Source organism: Engystomops pustulosus, chromosome 5 (assembly GCF_040894005.1).
Source record: "Engystomops pustulosus chromosome 5, aEngPut4.maternal, whole genome shotgun sequence".
Lineage (NCBI taxonomy): Eukaryota > Metazoa > Chordata > Amphibia > Anura > Leptodactylidae > Engystomops > Engystomops pustulosus.
In genome coordinates, this window is record NC_092415.1 from 103,175,927 (window position 1) to 103,198,934 (window position 23,008).

The 23,008-nt window shown below is 41.1% G+C and overlaps 1 protein-coding gene across 8 annotated transcripts in view; it reads left to right on the top strand.

The window, feature by feature from the left end:
- Positions 1-1,479: 1,479 nt before the first annotated feature.
- Positions 1,480-23,008, top strand: part of FBXL7 (F-box and leucine rich repeat protein 7) — a 160,623-nt gene continuing 139,094 nt past the window's right edge. The window contains exons 1-2 of one of the 8 annotated variants that reach the window (XM_072152772.1): positions 15,656-15,742; positions 16,380-16,417. Coding sequence is in view for 1 of the 8 variants with exons in the window: in XM_072152768.1 (XP_072008869.1) it covers positions 2,958-2,991 (34 nt within the window). In the remaining 7 variants the exon portion in view is untranslated. The other 7 variants (XM_072152774.1, XM_072152775.1, XM_072152771.1 and 4 more) reach the window with 7 other exon arrangements.

Consider the following 23,008-nt stretch of genomic DNA (forward strand, 5'->3'; position numbering starts at 1 on the left):
GTTAGGATGATCGGTGTGGTGTGTTCTGGGGTATTATAGAGTAGAATTGAGTGTGGGGGGAAGTCCTTGAGGCTTCAGGGCATTTTAAATTTTTCCGGAGGGGATGTATTTTCTTGGTATCAGATGGTGTATCTAATTTAGGTCTGGGAGAGATGTGTTTTGTTTGGGACCTGAAGATCATTTTGATTCTTAGTAAAGAAAAAATATTGTAGTTTTGTGTTGACAGAGATTGAATATTGAATCTAAACTCGTGCTCTATAATGTGTTCAGAGCCCCTAGTGAGGTTGCGGTTCCTGATTTTATGTAATGATGGATCAGTCTTGGATCCGCTATAGTGGGGTGTCTTATGTTAGAGACCGCATGCTCACTCTGGGGTTCAGTTTGTAACATTTATATAGTAACAAAACCTATAGAATACATAACTATCTGCCATGAAAATTTGTGTAACACAAGTGTCTTAATATGTAGTGTGTGATACCCGTAACGAGTTTGCGGCTCCCATTTTTGTGTTCTTGTGAGCGAATCTTTAGCGTATCAATTTATGTGGAGTGATGCATGGTGGGTACCGCAAAGTCGCTCCGGTTCATAGTTAATAAATGCGCCTATAAACAATATATAATATCAATACAGTTTGGTTTAGCAGAAAGGCATTAAAGTTACTGGTAGGTTTAACATCACCAGATTGTGTTGTTTTACTGTTCGTCTTCTTGGAAGGTTTCAGTTGAAGGTTGTCTTTTAGCTCTCTGCCTCTGAGGTTGAGGAGTGTATGTTCTGTAAGAAGGATCTTGATTCCATGTCGCAGCTCTTGGTGCTTGTCTTTGTCTTTGATCGCGGAAGGGGTCATTCCAGTTGGGGAGCGTGATAGGTGGGAGGTTGAGCTTGTCGAGGAACAATGTCATATCTTCAGGATGTGTCAGCGTTACTTGCTTGCTTCCTAGTTTGGCGTGCAAAGCGAATGGGAATCCCCACCTGTAGATGATTTTTTTATCTTGGAGAAGTGATAGCAATGGACATAGTATAGCTCTTTGGCATAGAGTTCTCCTTGATAAGTCAGGGAATTAAGTTAATTTTGCTCTGTCGAAGTCTATTTCGCTTGTATTACGTACTTTCTGCATTATTTGTTCTTTAAGCGCATTAAATAATGTATGCAACAAATTACGTCTCGTGGTCTAGAGGGGTCGGCACTTCTTACTCTAAGAGCTCTGTGTGCTCTATCTATCTCAATTGGAGTGTCTGGTTGACGATCTAGAAGGCCATTGAAGATGCCAGTAAGGGTGGGAATTAGATCCGTTGTGTGTGTAGCTTCTGGGAGACCTCTAAATATTGTTCCTCCTATTTCTGTTTTCCAATTCGTCTATTTGTGCCACTAGATGGCGCTGTTGGCTTTCTTGGCTATTTGTGGAGCCTTGCAGATCCAATAATGTGGAGGAAACCTCTGATTTAAAGGCTTCTAGCTCTTCCATTCTGTCTTGTAAAAAAGATACATCTGATTGGACTTTCTGTAGGTCCTGTCTCCAGGCTCCTTTCAATTCAGATGCAAGAGAGTCCATATCACGTTTTGATGGCAAAAGAGCCAGTAATGCTTGTAGCTCAGGGTGGTCTTTCAGTGCTAGGACTGCTTCCTCAGGTGGGGGTAAGTTTGTGAGAGTTTTAACATGAGGTCTTAGCATAGTTCCTGATTTTTGTGAAATGTTAGTGGTTAAGGTCTCTGTTGCTGCACCTTGATCATTTTCACTGTCATTACTTTCACAGTTTGTGGCTTGCTTTCTAGCATTAGTTTTGATTATTTGAGGGGTTTCTGGTGAACCAAATAGTGTGCGCTTTGAGGGAGGACTATTTCCTAAGCCTCCAGTGTTCCCTGCTCCTTTTTTGTTGGAGTGAGGATTTTGCTGTTGGGGCTTGTGTGGAGGAGCCATTATATGTGAGTCTTTTGAGCTTTTGGCACTCTCAGGGTTAAGTGTGTGTCTATAGCTGGCTTGGTCTGTGAGGCTTGTGTTAATGAGCTCCTGTGGAGTTTGTTGTGCCTGCAGGGCTTGTGTACTTAGCAGTTCAGACTTAGCCCTTATCTCAGTGATCCCCTCTGTCCTGTCTTATTGTTTTTTTTATCTGGAAGGAAGGAGCCTCTGCTGTGGATCTCTTCACTGCTTGTCCTGCACCACGTTCTGTAACAAGGAGTAGAAGTTGCAGATGGGTGCAATTGGGATTCCCTGGTCTTGCAGCCTCTTAGAGGATCTTCTTGTGTTGGACTCCCCCATATACGATGGGTTGCAGACCCCTAATTGTTGTGGCCCAGAGCAGAGCTCTCTTGCATATGGCTTCTCTGCATGGCAGTTAGATACATCCCCCACTGGACATCCTTTCTTGTTTCTAATCTGCCTATCAGGATTTCTGGAAAGCTGGGTGTCATTCTGTTTCATGGATGCCGCACAGTTTTTTTTTATAAAGAAACACATGAGAGCTAGTTCCAGGCACCCGAGCCTTGGAAAGTTCTTGTATATACAGTATGCGAGCTACGTCTGGATCTGGCCAGCTTCCAGGATATAAATCCAGGCTCCGGGCACCCTCTCTCTCCTCTCCCCCTGTAATTGATGTGAGGCGGCCGGCCGGGCAGAGGAGCTCCTAGGGGGATACAGGGCTGAGGTAATATGCACGCCTGACGTGAGGGCTGGGAGGAGCGCGGGGAGGACTGCTGTCTCCCGGTCCTCCCACATTTCTCCACAGGGTATGGATTCTGGGACAGTGGAGTGAGCGCTCAGTGAGGGGGAGCCGCTGGCATCACTTAGGGACAAGCAACAAGTAGACGCCGTGTGGATGTGTGCAGCTGTGAGGAGACGCTGTCCTGTGTGTGGATTACCAGGATGCCAGGGATCTAGCTTCTGCATTTAGTCTTTATGTATCACTGGCCCTGCTTATGGAAATGCTGAGCATCTGGGGGATGAGAGCATGAAGTCTACAGGATGGGAGCGAACAATGGCAAGTACGGCAGTGAGGGTAAGTGACAGCCTCGCCTGAGCTGAGGAAGGGGCGGGGGGGCTTTTCCTTGCTGCACTATTGTTCTGTGGAGAGTCTGTGCATTGTACAAAGTTCAGCCCATTGTTAGAGGTCCCCAGGAAGGCTGAGGGCTGTCAGTAAGTGACAGGAAACTAGCTGTCTGCTGTCACCTTGTGTGTGACACATCACTGCTTTATCTGGGGGAAGGGGGGATTCCAGTCCCCACTAGAAAACTATGCAAGTGCTCCCTAATGTAAAGCCCCCAGGGCCTTGTGGTGCCCCTTATATTTTATATAGGGGGAGGTAACTGGACAGTATAGTAGCCAAGACATTCCTGAAGGAGAACAAAAGGAGATCAAGAAATCCTTTGAGATGACCATTTGTAGTGCCCATCCGAGATGTTTGCGAGCTAGAGACATACATCAATAGTGTGACAGCATATCCCATACAGAGGGATCAAGGAATCCTGAGGGGACAGAAGGAAGGGACATTTGGAGGAGAAGCGGCTATAGATGTCCAGGGAATGTGGATTTGCATGGGGTGACAGATAGACAGGGAAGGCGAAGAGTGTGGGACACGGCGACCTTCATTATGGGGGTAGAAGTGATTAGAGAATAGTTCGGGGCGTTTGGATAAGTTAGCATTAGACTTTTATTGCAGGACGACAGAGTAGACTCAGAGGATATTTCTGATATATCTGATGCCAGATATATAAATGCTGTATTTATGTGAATAGGTTATTATGTGTATGCTGCAGTGTTTCTGTAAGTACATTGCCTTGTTTTGTACAATGCTACACACAGTGACGGTGTTATAAGAATCAGTAATAAAATATTGGCTTGAGGTGTGCCCTATACAGTACTGTGTATTTTTTTTCATTATGACTAAAAGCCACCAGGGGGCACATATTCAAAAAGTTTTGGTTTTGTTATTTGAGTTTGTGACCAAGTAGGATTTTTCAGTGTAGGAAAAAGACACCAAAAGTGTATAGAATAGTAAATTTAAGTATAACTAAATATAGCTCTGTGTACAGGTTATACACAGTGTGCTCTATAATATTCCTGTCCTCATAGATTTATGAAGAAAAGCATTTCAGGGCCATTTCATATCTACATTATTTCATCAGGTTTTGGAATCCATTATTTAGCGCCAAAAATGGTTGTCGAGACTCTACAGAGAAACAATATAATGGGAAGATTTGCAAAAATGATGAAATTAGAGTGCATTGACTCTTACATACATACAAACAGTTGCACACATTTATTTCTATAGGTCCCACAATTTGCACAGGGAAATTGTTATACTGATACAATAAATCATCAAGTACACACAGTACATGCATGCATTCATATACAGGCTAGCTGTTCCTAGTGACACTGCTTGGTCTTTTTCCATCCAGGTTCTCTTCTAAGTAGCAATGCCATAGCCATGTTGTTCTACTAGCCGGATTGTGGAGATGCATGTTAATAAAATGTCATGGGCTGTGGGTCTATGGAGGATGCTGTGTGACTACACTACAGAGGAGAGCTGCTGTCATCACTGGCATAGTCTTACTGGATGCATCAAGGGGGATCCTTTTCATCTAGATACATTCACTTCTAAAGTATCGGTATCACAGCGGATGCAGATACTGTTGTTTATGTGGTTTGGGGCACTGCAGCAATGATCCGGAGGCTGTGCCCGGGCCTCTGAGCTAGCAACATCAATATCTTTATCTAACAACCAAAGTAAAAAAAAAAAACAACCAAAGTAAAAAAAGCTACATTACATAGTCCAAAGTATAAATTAGGCAAAAGAATGACAATTTTAAAGGTTAGACATTTTATTTTCTAATTATAATACATGGTTTATATGAAGGAGTTGAAGCTGTAGTTGGAGTGTGGATTTACAGTTTTTTTACTACCAAGATGCAATATGGCAACCAAAAACATCCAAATGACTCTGTCCTTAATTCCCTGTATTGCCCCCTCTAACATCAATGACAGCTTGAAATATTTTGTGGTAATTGTGGATGAGGCTCTTTATTTTCTCAGATGGTAAATCTGACCCTTCTTTTTGGCAAAAAGCCTCCGGTTCTTGTACATTCCTGGGCTGTCTTGCATGAACCCCGCACTTGAGATCTACCCAGAATGTCTCAATGATATTGAGGTCAGGAGATTGTGATGGCCACTCCAGAACCTTCACTTTGTTCTGCCTTTGACAGGTCAACTGGCCCTTGTGTTTTGGAATGTTTTCATGTTGGAATGTCCAAGTTGTCCCATGTGCACCTTTCTGGCTGATTTATGCAAATTTGCCTCCAGTATTTGCTGATAATATGCTCCATTCATCTTTCCTTCAACTTTTTCCTATGCCTTTGAGTTTTACTGTAGGAATGGTGTTTCTTTCATCATAGGCCTTGTTGACACCTCTCCAAATGTAACTTTTATGGTTGGAGCCAAATTACCTTGTTCCAGAAGAAGTTTTGAGGCTTGTCTGTGTGCTGTTTGGTGTACTGTAGGTAACATACTTTGTGGCATTTGCACAGTAAAGGTTGGATGAAGATACCAGATTCTCAGTGGCTGGATGAAAGATGCCAAAGTCTGTCTGGATCCCAGAAACTCACAGCAGCTGAGAAGAGGAGATTTGCCTAATTGCATTCTTGTCAACATTTCATTTACAAAATGCATGCATTAAGGCCTATTTTAATACAATGTTAACACACGTTAACTTTGCATTAACACATGTTTGTTGACGTTATTATAGCACATGTGTTAACATGGTGTTAACGCATGCATTTTGTTAACACAATGTTGACAGCAATGTAATTGGGCATATCTCCTCTTCTCAACTGCTGTGATGCATCCTTAGGGAACTAAGGGGGTGGGGCTCGGGACGATCGCATATGCATTTCCCAGGTAACGCATGCGATTGATAACCCGATCGCATGCGTTTCTCTGTAAAATGCATACGCGATTGGCCAGAGCCCTGTGCACTAGCAGCGCGTTATGAACGCGCCCTCAGGGAGGTGGCACGCGTTAACATTTTCAACCCCATTTTAGGCCGCTTTTAAGCAGTCCGTTAAAAAATGCATTGGTTTTTTTTACCATTTTTGTCCATTTTCCAATGATCTTAATTAAGATAATTGGGGAAAACTGTCAAAAACTGATGCATTTTTAAACGCCTGCATTTTTAACGGACTGCTTATAAACTGCCTCAATACGCCACGTGTACCACAACCCTAACACAAGCATTTATTACAAGCTAACAGGTCACAGTTCGATGTTCCTGAACCTTTAGTAGCCATTGAGGATGTGGTCACACCTTCAGTTTTTCACATGCAGTTTTTGATGCCCAAATCTGGAATGGAATAAAAGGAGAAGGAGGAGCAGCAACTTTTAATTATTTGTCTCAACCCATTATGATCCACACTGAGGGTGCTGTCACACGTCGCGTTTACCGCATGCGTTTAAAAACGCATTGCAATAGCTGGAGAGTGATTTGCCTAATTAAACAGCTGCTAACACCTGTGTTTACAAAACGCAACCGTTAACGCATTGTTAACGCATGCGTTAACATCGCGGTTAACGCATGCGGTTGTTAACGCATTGTTAACGCATGCGTTAACATCGCGGTTAACGCATGCGTTTTGTAAACACAAGTGTTAAGAGGTGTTTAATTAGGCAAATCACTCTCCAGCTATTCCAATGCGGTTTTTAACGCATGCGGTAAACGCGACGTGTGACCGCACCCTTACTGTTGGCTTCAAAAACTGCATCTGAAAAACTGAACGTGTGGCCGCACCCTAAGGGCGCGTTCACACGTTCCGCTATCGTCGCGTTCTGAAAACGCATATGCGATCGCCCCAAACTCAGCCCCCCTGTGCGCTAGCGTCGCGTTATGAACGCGGCGCTAGCGGAACGTGTGAACGCGCCCTAAAACCCGTTTGTGTCAACTACTGTGCATTTTAAACGAACAAAATCACATATATGAGTATATGAACTTTTGATCAGGGTCATTTGGAAGAAAACACGGTAGTTTGACAATAAATGGCTTCGCCCAACTACTAACCATGTGTGGGGAAAAAAGGTTTTGGTGTTATCAATAATATTCTCTGAAAAAATGGCCAAGGAAGCCAAAATTCTGCAGGGGTATGCAAACTTGTGAGCTGTATTGTGCTGTAATGCTGACACAGCAGGGGTACTACTTCTGTATGCAGACAGAACTACAGATGTAATATACAATAAAGAAAGAAACACACCTCCACAAAAATCAGGAATATGGCCCTGGACAGTGCAGCCTTAGGCCGGCGCCACACAGGGCGCTTTGTCTGCGCTTGCAAACGCAAACGCAGACAAAGTCGCGCCCACCGGGGCGGGCCTCGGCCCGATCGCATCGGCGTTTCTATGGAAACCCCTGCGATCGGGAACGAGCCGCCGGTGTTTCGCGTTAAATTAAGGGCGCGTTCACACGTTGCGTTTTGACCTGCGTTTTCATTGCGTTTGAAACAGCTGAGGAGAGGTGATTTGCCTAATTACTTTTCCATTGACAAAACGCACCGTAAATGCGATGTTAACGCTTGTGTTAACAAAGCGTTAACGCATGCGTTAACATTGGGTTTCAAACGTAAACGGTAATGTAATTAGGCAAATTACCTCACATCAGCTGTTGTATATGCGTTTCAAACGCAATGAAAACGCAACGTGTGAACGCGCCCTAAGGCTGGTGCCACACGTAACGCTTTGTCTGCGTTTGCAAACGCAAATGCAGAGAAAGCCGCACCCACCGGGGTGGGCCACGGCCCGATTGCATCAGCGTTTCTATGGAAACACCTGCGATCGGGAACGAGCCGCCGGTGTTTTGCATTAAATTAACACAAAACACCGGCGGCTCATTCCCGCGGGCCGCCCCGGTGGGTGCGGCTTTGTCTGCATTTGCATTTTCAAACGCAGAAAAAGCGGTACGTGTGGCACTGGCCTTAGGAGCCTGTTATGTGAAAGAAGATTTCCAGCATACTATACACACTTTGGGAACGCTTTGTATTCAACATTGACTTCTATCTCCATAGCCTTGTATATTCATTTATACCAAATTTGGAGCAAGATATTTCAGAGAATAAATGCAAAACCCGGCCAAAAAGAGATTCTGAGGTGATTATGTATCCCACAATTCCTAAATATAATGCACAGATCCTGACTGCATTCCTTCCAGACAGCGATAGACAAAACCCCTGGAGAGGGAGAGTGGAAGTAATGTTTTCCAGCTGTTTTGTGTAAGCGCTACCAATGTCCTCTCTGCTCACTTTAGACATACATTTTTCTGGGATCAAATGCACATTTCACTTTCTAGGAGAAGCTATTTGTTAGATCTGCAGAAAATAGATGTCTGACTATTACTCTGCTTTCATTCAGACTGTGTCTGTGTCTATGCATTCATGTTGAGCTTAGCGTTTACTTAGGAGAGAAAGATCAATTTACCAATTTGCACTTTTAATTTGATTAAGATTGCTATACCATTCCTAACCTTAGTCACTCACTGCATTTGTGAATTGCAGCACATAAATGCATATGTTAGTAGGATACTCACTTCACACAGAGGGCTGTGTGCTATGTACAAGAACACACAATGACACAAAGGAAGAACGTGTGTAATATAGGACTTCTTCGTGTGAAGTTGTCGAAGAAGAAAAAGCAAATGAGGTTTGTGGTTTGTCACTGTGGGTGACTGTCGTCTGGCCAATGAGCAGCTGTGTTTCATTAACAGCGCTGCCGATTGTATGATGCTACAACTTCATATGCATCATGGCCGCTTCTCTGACTGCATCTGACCAGGAACCACTGTCACAATCCACCTCATGTCAAGAGCTGGGCTGGCCTAATGGGAAATGTCATGATGAATCCCGCACAGGAGAGCATCAATGAAGCCAGAAAAGAGGGTCAGACTATATTTCAGGAGGTTTTTGGCTGGATTTTTTTCTTTGGTTGATTAGCCAAGCAGACAACTATATTCTTAAATGAAACTTAAAGGGAACCTGTCACCAGAGGGCTATATTTTACTAGGTACAGTTTCCCATATACACTGTACAGTGCATTACAGATATTCTTTTATAATACCTTAGTGTTTAGTTGTTCATTTAATAAACCTTCTTAAACTTTACCTGGCTCCATTCCAGAATCTTCCTGAAAGTCCCGTGGGCAGTTGAATTTCAAAATGTGACGTTCTAATAACCATATTTAATTCCCTCAGCGTCTCGCTCATCTATGTTCAACACAACCCCTCCCACATCCTTCTCACCTCCTGCTGACTGCGCATGCGTCCCTATGCTGTATGACTAGGCAGAGCGGAGGGATTCAACTTGCTAGACAGTTTGTGTACCTCCGCTCTGCCTAGTAACACAGCATAGGAAAAGTATGCATGCGCAGTGAGCAGCAATAGGCAGCAAGGCAAAACTTCAAGAGAAAGAGTGATGCACAAAAATGACCAATGTCAAAAGCCTTTATTAAGTCATAGAATATATGACTGCTGACTGCTTATGACAGAGATAGAAGGCTCACCGTGTAAGCACAAGGTTTTCATGTGTGGCGAGCCGACATCATGAGTGGGAGGGATGGGCAGAGGCAGGATGTGGGAGGGGTTGTGTTGAATATAGATGAGCGGAGCGCTGAGGGAATGAAATATGGTAATTAGAATGTGGACATCACATTTTGAAATTCAACTGCCCACAGGACTTTGAGGAAGATGCTGGAATAGAGCCAGGTAAAGTTTAAGAAAGTTTATTAAAGACTAAGGTAAAAGCATATTTGTAATGTACTTTACAGTGTGTATGGGAACCTGTACCCAGTGAAATACAGCCCTCTGGTGATAGGTTGCCTTTAAACAAGAGTTATACAAAACCCTGGCTAGCTGTATTCTTAAGCTAGTTGTGTAGGAACTATTTCACTTTATGCCCTAGACCTCTCCGTATGATTGTAAGGAGCTAGGAATGGGCTCTTCCTGTCTGGGGCGCAAATAGGAAAGGCTGGCCCCATAGTAGATTTCTGAATTGGACCACCCTTCTTCCTTAAAACTATATTTATATCATATGCTCATATAAACACGCATTAATATACTTGTTTATACAGTATATTGACATACAGCAAAAACATACAAACCGTATACACTCATATATACATACAAACACCATATACAGTACCATATACACTATGGGGGAGATTTATCATCAAGTTTCTGAGGTAAAACTGTTCTGGTTGCCCATGGAAACCAATCAAAACTCTGCTTTAATTTTATAAACAGCTGAGTGAAAATGAAAGCTGAGCTCTGATTGGTTGCCATGGGCAACTAGAACCGTCCTGCTCTCAGAGACTTATAATATATCTCTCCCTATATGTCAAAGAGGAAAAGGAATGGCACTGACCAAAAACGTCTTCTAATGACACATTTATTCAGTTGTACTCACAAAAATGTGCAAAGGAGTATTCATACATCACATGACAACAATAATGCCGTTTCGCAAATGTAGAGCTTCAGTTACATAGAGGTCTGCATTAATGTTAACGGGAACAATGAATAAAAGTACCATATACATATCGCATATACACACATACATTATATACACACCACACATTTACAGCATACAACAAATATACACCCAATACCCCAGATACCGGGGCCCCCTCACACTGTGGACCCCACAGAGGCTGCTTTGGCTGCTACCATTGTAGTTACGCCCCTGCTTGCTGCCTTTTACAAGCCTGATACAGATGTACCAAAATGTATCTTAGCCTGAGTTTTTTATGAAACTATTTTACTGCAAAATAACAACATATAAATAAAACACATGGGGAATATATCACTATTCTGTAGCTTGTTGGCTTCCTTTTTGCTACTGTTCAGGTGCAAGACAACGACATTTATCTTTTCAGATGTACCCCACTGCTGTGCAACTTTTTAGGTGCACTCAAACACCCTTTTTCTGTCTCTGACAAGTTGCAATTGCGCATGAATGTTCACACAGCAGTGGGGTGCGTCTGTAAAGGTGCCAGTCGCTGCTTTGCACTTGAAAAGTTGCAAAAAGCCAACACTCCAGACAGAATAGTAATATATCCCTCCACCCACTCACAGACACTCATAGGGCAGACAACTCACATAGTGTAATGTTGGGTTTCCCTGTTTCATTCAGACAGGGGAGTGGGACAGTTCTTCCTGTGATGGGCTAAACAATTCAAACAATTCAAGGAGAAGAAACCCCAGGAGCAAGAAGAAGTGAACAAAACAAGATAACATGTGGTTTGGATCCCAAGAAATATGTAATTCCCATTTGGCAGACATATGAATTGCATAACATATTAGAGGAATGAGTTGTGTTTGCCTATGGTAATCACTACAGTATATAACTAATACACTGTTTCCCTGAAATATTAGGCCTCCCCTGAAAATAAGACCTAGAGGCAGTGATTGGATAGAGTCACTGACTTTTACAGTGCATATGAGCTACCAGCAGCTACCTGGACAAGAAGGGGTCATTGCTAGACATGAGAGATTGGGGACAATGATTCCAATAGAAATGGAGTCCCATGAAATTCAGAGTTTGGAAAGTTATAAGGATGTAAAAGAATTTCTTGATATGATGGTTTTTAAACAAAAAAAAGTTAAATGTACCATAGATTATTGTACATGTAAATAGCCACAAGATTCTATTCATATGTTTATGCTGATGTATGTGATAGCATGGCTACGTCTATTAATCATATGTTTATTTGTTAAATAAATATAACTTGGTCATGGAAAATTAAGACACCCCCTGAAAATAAGACCTTAAGAGCAAACATTAATATTAGACACTGTCTTATTTTCGGTGAAACTGTGAATAGATCAAATACTGTGGCTTAGACATACTGATGTCATGTTCTTACCTGGATCTCAATATGGTACTGTGTACAAAAGCTGTGAAGATAAACCTCTTCTGTTACAGTGCATTACCTGAATACAAGAGTATTATATTTTTATTAAGCCAGATGTGTTAGGAGTCAAACACATGGTTATACCTTACTTATATGAAGAGGATGCACTAACAGTTTTCCAGAAGGGTAATAATACTTCTCTTAAAATTTTTAAGGAGTGTTTTTAGCTGTGGAGGTATGTAGGGGGCTCATTTACTAAGGGTCGTTCTGCTCACTTTCATCGGACTTTGCACCTTTTCGGGAATTGCACGGCTTGGACAGATTTTTAACAGGTGTCTGTTCTGGGATTTTGGCGCACACAATTGTTTTTTGGCTGCTGCAGTGGGACATGCCATCGGACGATCCGACTGATTCGGACTGAGAGCAGGATTTAACATTCAAATTGTGTTGCAAGCACTTACATGTACCAAGACAAAGATGGTGAACTCCGGCGGACCTGAGCGGGGAAGCGACATATGCAGGATATCTGGCGCACGATCTTAGTGTATTGCAGCAGAGTGCATTATTGTCGGACAATGCACTTTTGGTCAACTCCAGTGGACTGCTAAGTAAATGTGCCCCATAGGGTTCATAGCCAGATAGTTATGCCAGAAAATCATTACTGACAATTTTCTGTGCTTAAATAGCCAATTTAAGCAATTCTAGTAATCTTATAATTTATTAAATAAGGGGTGCTTTAACTTTTTATACCTCCTCAGAAACTTCAACCGAACTCCCAAAACCAGACTACGGCTGATGCCATGGTTTCCCCCCATACCAGAATGTGGCCATTTGCTGTGTTTTATAAACTTAAAAAAAAGTACTTTGTTTTGAGGAGAAGCTTTCTATAATAATCTTTTTTTAAAGAGAACCCGTCATGCAAAATAACCCCCCTAAACTAAATATATTTTCATAAACTACCATTAGAGAGCTTTGCCTCTACCCATTCATTGTCCCTCTACATGCCTGTAAACCTAAGCAATGAGGTCCTAAAGCTGTATGCAAATGACCTGTGAAATGTCCAATGAAGCATTAGCATATTCAAGCTGTCCACTCTATTCATGAGTGGGAGGCACAGCCACACCCCCAGTGCATGACTGACAGCCTGTATAATGGAGTGAGGCTGTATAATGATGTGCTTGCTGGTGGCCACGCCCCCTGCAGCCTGTGTGTATAGGAGAGATACAGCAGCTCCAGGCAGACATGTTACAGCAGAACATGTCAGATTCATGTGTAGCTGGTGTCTGTGTCTCTCACCTGTATATTAGGAGGATGCAGCATGTCAGCAGATACACTAACTATGCTTTACTATACATTGCACACAGACATGAGCAGGGGGAGGAGAGGGGAGGGGGAACAGGGGTGACATCACTGCCTCTGACCATGTGACCAGCCTCATTTACATAATAAAGAATAGATGATTTTACAATGAATAATGTATGAAATAACTAGATAAAGGCTGGGATGGATCCTTGTGAGCTGCTCCAACAGGTAGTAGTGACAGGACAAGTGAGACAGACCTGATGACAGGTGTCCTTTAAATGTAATTTCTTACCTGGGGCACCAGTTGGTTTTTGTATACAGATCACATATAATAGTCCAAAGCAGTCACCAGCAAGTGTCAGCTGTTTAATACAGACAACCGCCGTGGATGGAGAGGGCTTTGTCCGTGAGCCCTCTCCATACTTCCTCCTCCCCTTCTTCTGCTCTGCTGCTATATATACACTCACCGGCCACTTTATTAGGTACACCTGTCCAACTGCTCGTTAACACTTAATTTCAAATCACATGGCGGCAACTCAGTGCATTTAGGCATGGTCAAGACAATCTCCTGCAGTTCAAACTGAGCATCAGTATGGGGAAGAAAGGTGATTTGAGTACCTTTGAACGTGGCATGGTTGTTGGTGCCAGAAGGGCTGGTCTGAGTATTTCAGAAACTGCTGATCTATTGGGATTTTCACGCACAACCATCTCTAGGGTTTACAGAGAATGGTCCGAAAAAGAAAAAACATCCAGTGTGCGGCAGTTCTGTGGGCGGAAATGCCTTGTTGATGCCAGAGGTCAGAGGAGAATGGGCAGACTGGTTCGAGCTAATAGAAAGGCAACAGTGATTCAAATCGCCACCCGTTACAACCAAGGTAGGCAGAAGAGCATCTCTGAATGCACAGTAGGTCGAACTTTGAGGCAGATGGGCTACAGCAGCAGAAGACCATACTGGTGCCATTCCTTTCAGCTAAGAACAGGAAACTGAGGCTACAATTTGCACAAGCTCATCGAAATTGGACAGTAGAAGATTGGAAAAACGTTGCCTGGTCTGATGAGTCTCGATTTCTGCTGCGACATTCGGATGGTAGGGTCAGAATTTGGCATCAACAACATGAAAGCATGGATCCATCCTGCCTTGTATCAACGGTTCAGGCTGGTGGTGGTGGTGTCATGGTGTGGGGAATATTCACTTGGCACTCTTTTGGCCCCTTGGTACCAATAGAGCATCGTTGCAACGCTACAGCCTACCTGAGTATTGTTGCCGACCATGTCCATCCCTTTATGACCACAATGTACCCAACATCTGATGGCTACTTTCAGCAGGATAATGCGCCATGTCATAAAGCTGGAATCATCTCAGACTGGTTTCTTGAACATGACAATGAGTTCACTGTACTCAAATGGCCTCCACAGTCACCAGATCTCAATCCAATAGAGCATCTTTGGGATGTGGTGGAACGGGAGATTCGCATCATGGATGTGCAGCCGACAAATCTGCGGCAACTGTGTGATGCCATCATGTCAATATGGACCAAAATCTCTAAGGAATGCTTCCAGCACCTTGTTGAATCTATGCCACGAAGAATTGAGGCAGTTCTGAAGGCAAAAGGGGGTCCAACCCGTTACTAGCATGGTGTACCTAATAAAGTGGCCGGTGAGTGTATAGCTTTTGTAAACAAAAAAATCAAAAAGTAAAGGTTTGTGGAGTGAAAAACGTAAATGCACTAAAACAAAAAAAATTGGTCTTGAAGGGGTTAAATAATGATACTCACAAATCCTTACCCTAAGACAACTCTGTGCTAACAAGTTTTCTCTGAAAACCGTATATATACTACATAAACCAAGTATAAATAAGCTACAACAATCTTTAATATACAGGTGGTCCCCTACTTAAGAACACAATATAGTGGTTGCTGGGGGATCAGTATATAGTGGTTGCTGGGGGAGCTGTATATAGTGATTGCTGGGGGAGCTGTATATAGTGATTGCGGGGGGATCTGTATACAGTGATTACTGAGAGCTGTATACAGTGATTGCTGGGGGAGCTGTATACAGGCGGTCCCCTACTTAAGAACACTCGACTTACATACGACCCCTAGTTACAAACGGACCTCTGGATATTGGTAATTTACTGTACTTTAGTCCTAGGCTACAATAAACAGCTGTAACAGTTATCAAAGGTGTATGTAATGAAGCTTATTGTTAATCCTGATTCTTATGACAACCCAACATTTTTAAAATTCAATTGTCACAGAGACCAAAAAAGTTCTGGCATTAGAAATGATAAAATATACAGTTCCGACTTACTTACAAATTCAACTTAAGAACAAACCTACAGACCCTATCTTGTATGTAACCCGGGGACTGCCTGTAGTATATTTTACCCAGGTAACAAAAATACATGTCTGTGTACTTTCATCTGAAAGCCCTCAGTGCTCTGATCTCACTGTGCTTCACCTCCAGGAAGTGCCCACCTACTTCAGGAGAAGCTGTAGAGGATTTTAGAAATAGGGCTGATAGATTTGCTAGGATGAATCTCAGGCAAGGAAGAAGCCAGAAGCATGAAATAGGTATTGTTGGAATTGTTTTCAAAGGCTCTCTCCAGCTGTACGAAAACTATTTTTATCAAGTAACTTTATAGTTACACTTTATGATATTCAAGTTATCACTGCCCCATCTTATAGCTTATTAGCAATTTCTCATAAAACATCTGTTAGATTAAAGCCCATTTCCCTACACTACACCAGTCACCAAAGTATATTTTCCTTTTACACAGGCAGATGATAACACCACTTCATTGAGTGATGCAGAAATATATATTTGCTTTAGAATTCCTAATCAACAGTCCAGAAATCAATAGGAGTTTTATTTGTTCAACATTTCTTCAAAAACATATATTGCTATTTGCCTTTTGTCTCCTTCTATCTTCTAACCAGTGTCATCTGGGAATCAAAAGTCATCAAAAATATATCTCACTTGCACACCAATTAAATATTAATTCAGTCCTCCGCTTATCAAATGTCCATCTAAATAGTGTCCCAATCACTTTTTGTTTATGTACTAACGGATGGTACTGCCGTTTTCTGGGCTGTGCAACGCAAAGTATATGTTAATTGGTGGACAGGTATCTATAGTAATATATTTTACAAATGTTGTCTTCTCTCCTTCTCTTCTCTTCCTCTCCTCATCACTATCCAATGGTGACAGCGCGGGGAGCACATGAGTTTCATTGGACTCATCTCTAGGTAAGGGTAAAGGGCAATTTGGGACACAAAGGACATGTGGGTGGTTTAGTGGCCCAAATTGACCTGACAGGTTCTCTTTAAATATATCATAAACTGCTGCCATGTCTTTTATAAGAAAAAAGAAAGGACATCATAATTTCCATGCTGTTCCACAGCATATGCAGAGTCTCCTACAGCCTCCAATCTCTCTGGGCTGGCTCCAAATTTTACCTTGTAATTGAGAGGTATGCTTGGATCTCACCACTTGGATCACAAGCCCAGTTATCCTCAGAGCGAGTGCCTCACAGTCACACTGTAGCCTCTGATGCATGGCAGCCACCCAAGCCCCGACTGCCTCAGGTCTCCTGATGAAGAAGAGCTATAGCTTCCAAAGATTGTCCATAGATTGCAGTTCTACCACTTAGGGTTCCACCGCAAGCTACACCTGCATCACCATCAGGCACCACCCTCTAAGTGTGATGGTCATGAAAGAGTTAATGGAAACATATTGAACACCTGCTGCTAATTTTGCCACTTGAGCCTTTGTATGTTTGCTGCTATTAAGATGGTATTAGATGTTTACAGCATTCTTAAACTTTTATATCTAACCTTTCTGGTAGTGTTCTGGTATGTCAATTTGGTACATAAGGTGGAGAATATTGTGTAAAGAGATTACTTTTGATTCTTTGTGTAAGCCTTGCTGGCCATCAACAGTTCATTAGAGATTCCAGTTCCTTGCATTCAATGGCCTAAATACATGCCTTGACTTCTAAATAGCTGGCATTTTTACCACTTTGTGGACTGTGACAGTAAAAACACTTGTACAATGTTTGGGGTTGAATTATGATGTTAGTATGGATCCAGATCATATATAAGCTTAACCTTATAGCCCTGTAGGTAAAGTGCCCTGCATCATAATCATGCCTTGTTTCAGAAAATCTTTTACTTGGATACAGATAAATATTATTTTATACTTATATGTCTTATAATGCTTATTATGATGCACTGTGGAAGTGTTCTTATACCAGCTAGTCAATTGAGATAACTAAAATTCATTTTAGTTATCTCACTTGACTGGCTGGTATAAGATTGATATTTACGGGTGGAGAGCGACGTTGGCCCCCAAAACTGTGTATGGCAACCTCGCTTTGTATCTATGTATTTATTTTTGGCTAATTATGCACTGTGGAAGTGGCTGCAACTTTCAGTGCTCAGCCATGACTAAGGACACCAAAGGGCGCCGGTAACTCGTCGGATATTTGTAATGCACAACATTTCTATTAAAGAGTTATTCCAGGAATATGTACTACAAAAACACATAATGCTATAAATAAATGAATACAACAAAACTCAATTTTATTCATTTTAAAATGGAGCTTAAATTGTTCTTTTTTGATTCACAAAATTTTATTGGCTTTTTAAAGTAGGCAGAGTTATCTCCAAGATAGCTGCCATCTACGACTACAACTCCCATGTTCACTCAGTTCTTAGTAACAACTCCTCCCTCGTATCCTCTCCCAGAGATGATATAAAAGACTGTCTTGCTCTGTTCCCATAGTAATGATGTGTGTAATTGCAATTGGTGCACATTGCATCACCGAGATGGGTCTCACCACAACACTGCCCATACTAGATGCACTGCACACAACAGCCAAATATAGTGATGATTACATGCCCTGCCCAGGCAGATGCAGGACACGACGTGTGGATAAGTGACCAGCACCCATCTTCTGACCTGTGTCTTCTCCACAAGGATCTGATGTGTACTATTGTGTACAAACTACAGAAGTGCAACCCCTTAACGCTGAAGCCACTTTTCACCTTCCTGACACGGCCCATTTTTCAAATCTGCCCTGTGTCACTACAAGTGGTTATAACTTTGGAACGCTTTAACATATCCAAGTGATTTTAAAATTGTTTTCTCGTGACACTTAGTACTTCATGTTAGTTGAACAATTTTGGTGGTATGATTTGCATTTATTTATGAGAAAATCAGATATTTGGTGAAAATTTGGAAAAATTCTTGATTTTCGAACTTCAAAATGTTCTACATTTTCCATACATAGTCATAATCGCAAAAAAAACATAATAACTAACATTCACTAAATGTCTAATTTATGTGGACATGGTATTTTATGCATACTCTTATTTTTGTAAGATGTCATGGGCCTTTGAACATTAGGTGCGACTCTTCACATTTTCATAAAAAACACAAAATCCTGCTATTGAGAGACCTGCTCAGGTTTCAAATCACTTTGAGAGGCCTAAATAAAAGTAAAAGCCCATAAATTACCCCAATATAGAAACTACGCCCCTCAACGTAGGTGAAACAACTTTTATGAAGTTTGTTAACCCTTTAATTGTTTTACAGGGGTTAAAAGAAAATCGGATGCAATTTTGAAAGTAAAATTTTTTTGGCTAAATTAATGTGTTTTTCAAAAAATGTACAAATTCTCAGTGGATAAAATACCAAAACGCTCCACAAAATTTGATACCCAATCCCTCCCGTGTATAACAATACATATGTGGTGGTAACCTGCTTTATGGGCACACGCCAGGGCATTGAGGGGGTAGCTGCGCCATTCAGAGCAGATTATGCATTGTCACATTTAATTGGCTATACAATCTTTATTTTTTTTTTGGCAATTTGGACATATAAGGGCTTATTTTCTGCGACATGAGATGTACTTTACAAATACTTCATTTTAGTGGGTCATTAGCTTATTGATGAGATTTTATTAACTCTTCAATGTATGGGTGAAAAATAAATTGTCAATTTTGGTTTACTTTCTTTTTGTATCTTTTGGGGGTCGTACATCGTTCACTAAAAATACTATATTATCTTTATTCTATAGGTCACTACGATTACGGTGATACCTCATTTATATAGTTTTTCATTTATTTTTACAATTTTATTGGATAAAAACTAATATAGGGGAAATCTCATTTGTTTTTGCATCGCCATCTTTTCGGAGACGTAACTTTAATATTTTGTGGTTGACAGAGCTAGTTTAGGGCTTTTTTTTCTGTGTTGAGTTGTTCTTTTCAGTGGTACCATTTTTGCGCACATAACTTTTTTTGATCACTTTTCAGAAAATTTTAGTGTAGAGATTTTATGAAAAATGTACATTTTTGGCGTGTTTTTCGGGTTTTGTTTTTACGGCGTTCACCGAGCCGGTCCAATAATGTTTCTGAGTTATTGTATGGATTGTTACGCATGCGCCGATACCAAATATGTGGGTTTTTTTGGCTATTTTGTGGTTTTTTTTCACTTTATTGCATGTGTATAGGGAATATTTGCGTTTAGGGGACTTTAACTTTATTTAATTAATTCTTTTTATTAAATGTAAATATGAAGTGTTTTTAACATTTTTTTATTAACTTTTACAGGTTAGCTTGAACAAGTGATCCACTGATCACTTGTTCAACATCTTCTTCACATTACACATCTGTATTACACTGCTAGAAGGCAGGGACCCAGCACACAGAGAAGGATCGCGCAGCCCCGGGCACCGGCAGTCCCGGGGCTGCGATCGGAGCAGCGGACCCCCCCCCCCCCGGTAAGCGCTGCGGGGGGGGGGGGGGGGCGATTCTTCTTAAATGCCCCTTGCACGCCGCGGTCAGCGCGACCGCGGCGTATCAGGAGGTTAACACCCGCGATCAGAGAGATCTCCGTTCGTGGGTGTTAGAGGCAGGTGTCGGCTATAATATATAGCTGACACCCGCAGCTTCTGGCGCTGGCTCCGTTCAGGAGCCGGTGCCAGAAGCATGACGTAATAGTACTGCATTTTGCGGGAACGCACCTCCCGCGATGCAGTACTATTACGTCAAATGTTGGGAAGGGGTTAAGGAATGATACCTTTATTGACTAACCAGAAAAATTATAGTTGTTGCAAGCTTTCAGGGCACACAGGCACTTCATCAGGCAAGGTTACAAATGACAGAAAAACACAACATTTGAGAGATGTTACACTGAGATAATTAGTACATATAGTGGGCATATGGACTAATTATCTCAGTGTAACATCTCTCAAATGTCGTGTTTTTCTCTTAGTGCTTCATGCCGCTTTTCAACACATAAATAAACATAATAAAAAGTGATTTAAAGGTCACACAGTCCCCAAAATGAAAGCAATTAAAACGTCAGCTCGTCCCAGAAAAAATGACATCTTAGCCAACTCCGTACTCCAAAGTTATTGGAGCCAGAACATGGTCCAGTAATAATTTTTCTTTGGTACATAAGTTTTTCATTTTTGGTAAAAGCTACCATAACAGCTAATAAAACCTTTATAAATTTGGTATGCCTGTGATTGTACCAAACCAAAGAATATAATAGAGATGTCATTTGGAATGTAAAGTGAAAGACGTAAAAACAGAGCCCACAAGAAAATTTTACCATATTTTGTTTCAAAGCGCAACCAAAATGCCACATGGGATCATGGCCTCATGCTCTACAAAAACATCATGGCACCTGAAAACTATTCTGCCCTACAAAAGCTCAATGGCTCCTTCCCTTCCGCACTTCGTCATGTGCCCTGACAGCAGGTTACATCCACATATGGAGGTATCCTCTTACTCAGAAAAAAACCCCACATTATATTCCTAGATGCATTTTCTACTTTTATTCAGTTAATGTGGGCAAATTTTGATAAATATTAGTGAATTCCAAATCAAACCGGTATTTTGTTTGAATTTCTGTAAAATACATAAAGGGTTAATAAGCTTCCTACCTGCTGTTTTGAATAGTTTGAGGGGTGAAGTTAATAGAACGGGGTGATATTGAGGGGAGGGGGGGTCTATTCACCCCTACAGAAATGAAATGGTGCCTAAAATAATTGATTCGAAAATGTTCTGGAGAATACTGTTTGATTTGATTTGTGATTTTTCTAGCATCATAATAAAACAAAAGGACACTTCTAAAATGATGCCAGAAAAGCTGAGATATGGTAAATGTTAGTTAGTCTTTCTACCCAAATTAATTACTATGAGTTTTAAAAACAGAACATTTTGTAATTTGAAAATAGTCAATTTTTTAAAAATGTTTACCAAATTCACCTTTTTTCATAAATATATCAACCAAAATTTCCCACTAATTTGAAGTACAAAATGTCACGGAGAAACAAACTCAAAAACACCTGGGTAAGTTAAAGCCTTCTATAGTTGTAATCGGATAAGGTGACACATGCTGGCTTTGAAAAATAGGCCTTGGTCACCAAGGCGCAAATGAACTTGTTCACTAAGTGGTTAAATAACAACTAATTATATATTAGCTTATAATTTAATGACTTGAATATGAATTATGCTTATTCCTGGAACAACCCTTTAAATAAAGATAATTTCTGAAGCAAGACAGTTGGATCATGTCTCCATTTTGTCTTTGGGATACAGCTCTTGTAGAATGAAAGACATTTTTATATAGGATTCATAAACAAGATTCATGGGCTCCACTAGTGACCTTTTTCACAAAGCCATACCCCCATGTTGGGTGAGTGTCTTAACTAAAAGATTAATACTAATATCACAGCATTATTTTGTCTAGCACACTCCAAACTATTTTCATTGGCATTTACAATTCCTGTTTTATTTCATGAGTTATGATTTTTGCATAGTCAACAACAAACTTTGTATAATAGTATGGGATAAAACTTACTTCCTTACAGAATCTTAATCAAACCGCTATATGTAATGCAATCTATCATTTCAATGCAAAATGAGCTGCAGTTACCCGTTTCAGCCTTATACAAAGCATAGAGGCTTCATCTTACAGCCCCATTATCTGTGTTAGTTCTGGTGTCAGAAGAGAACCTGTTGTCAGGTTTTCACCATTAAACCTTATGACAGGTTCGCACATAAGTCTTAATACTTTATAAATATCCATAACATAGATCTGGCTAAAATCACTTTAAAAAAGTTGCTGGCAGCTTGTCAAGAGACTCACAGAGGCACGTTTTCTTCTCAGCTGAGTCACTGTGTAACTGGGCTCAACTCCCTCATTCCCCTCTGACTATCTTCAGTGAGTCCCACACAGCCAATGTCTCTTTTAGCTCCCTCATTCTCCGGTCCTTCAGGAATTCTGTACTACTGCTATTGCTACTGTATGATGATAGCACTTATATGGTTTTAATATGAACCAATAAACTAATAAAGTTTTATCCACAGTGCCATGATTTTCTTCTTTTCCCTTTAATATCCATTTTATGGATTTTTATGTACAGCTCTCTGTTCTTGACTAACTATAACAGTGGATAACTCTGTTTCTGTGGCACCTAGAAACACAATCCTGATATGATATTAAATGGGGGATCCTCTACAACTGTGTTTTTTAAGTGTCCAGAAGATATAACCATTTGAAATGTGTCCCCCTCTGCCTGTCATATGAAAGCAGAATGGAGAAGGAGCTGCACACTCTGCATCCATTTCTGAACCTGGGAAAGGCTGATGCATTGACACTTCACATTTAACACATTTTGGTAAAGGTTTATCCAATTTTACCATTTCTTAAAAACCTTGATGGGGGAAAATTTTTAATTTTTTTTTTAGTATTTTAAAGTTTTGCATGTCATAGAAAATGGTTAAAATTGTTATGATATGTAAAGCAGTTACGGAGATGTC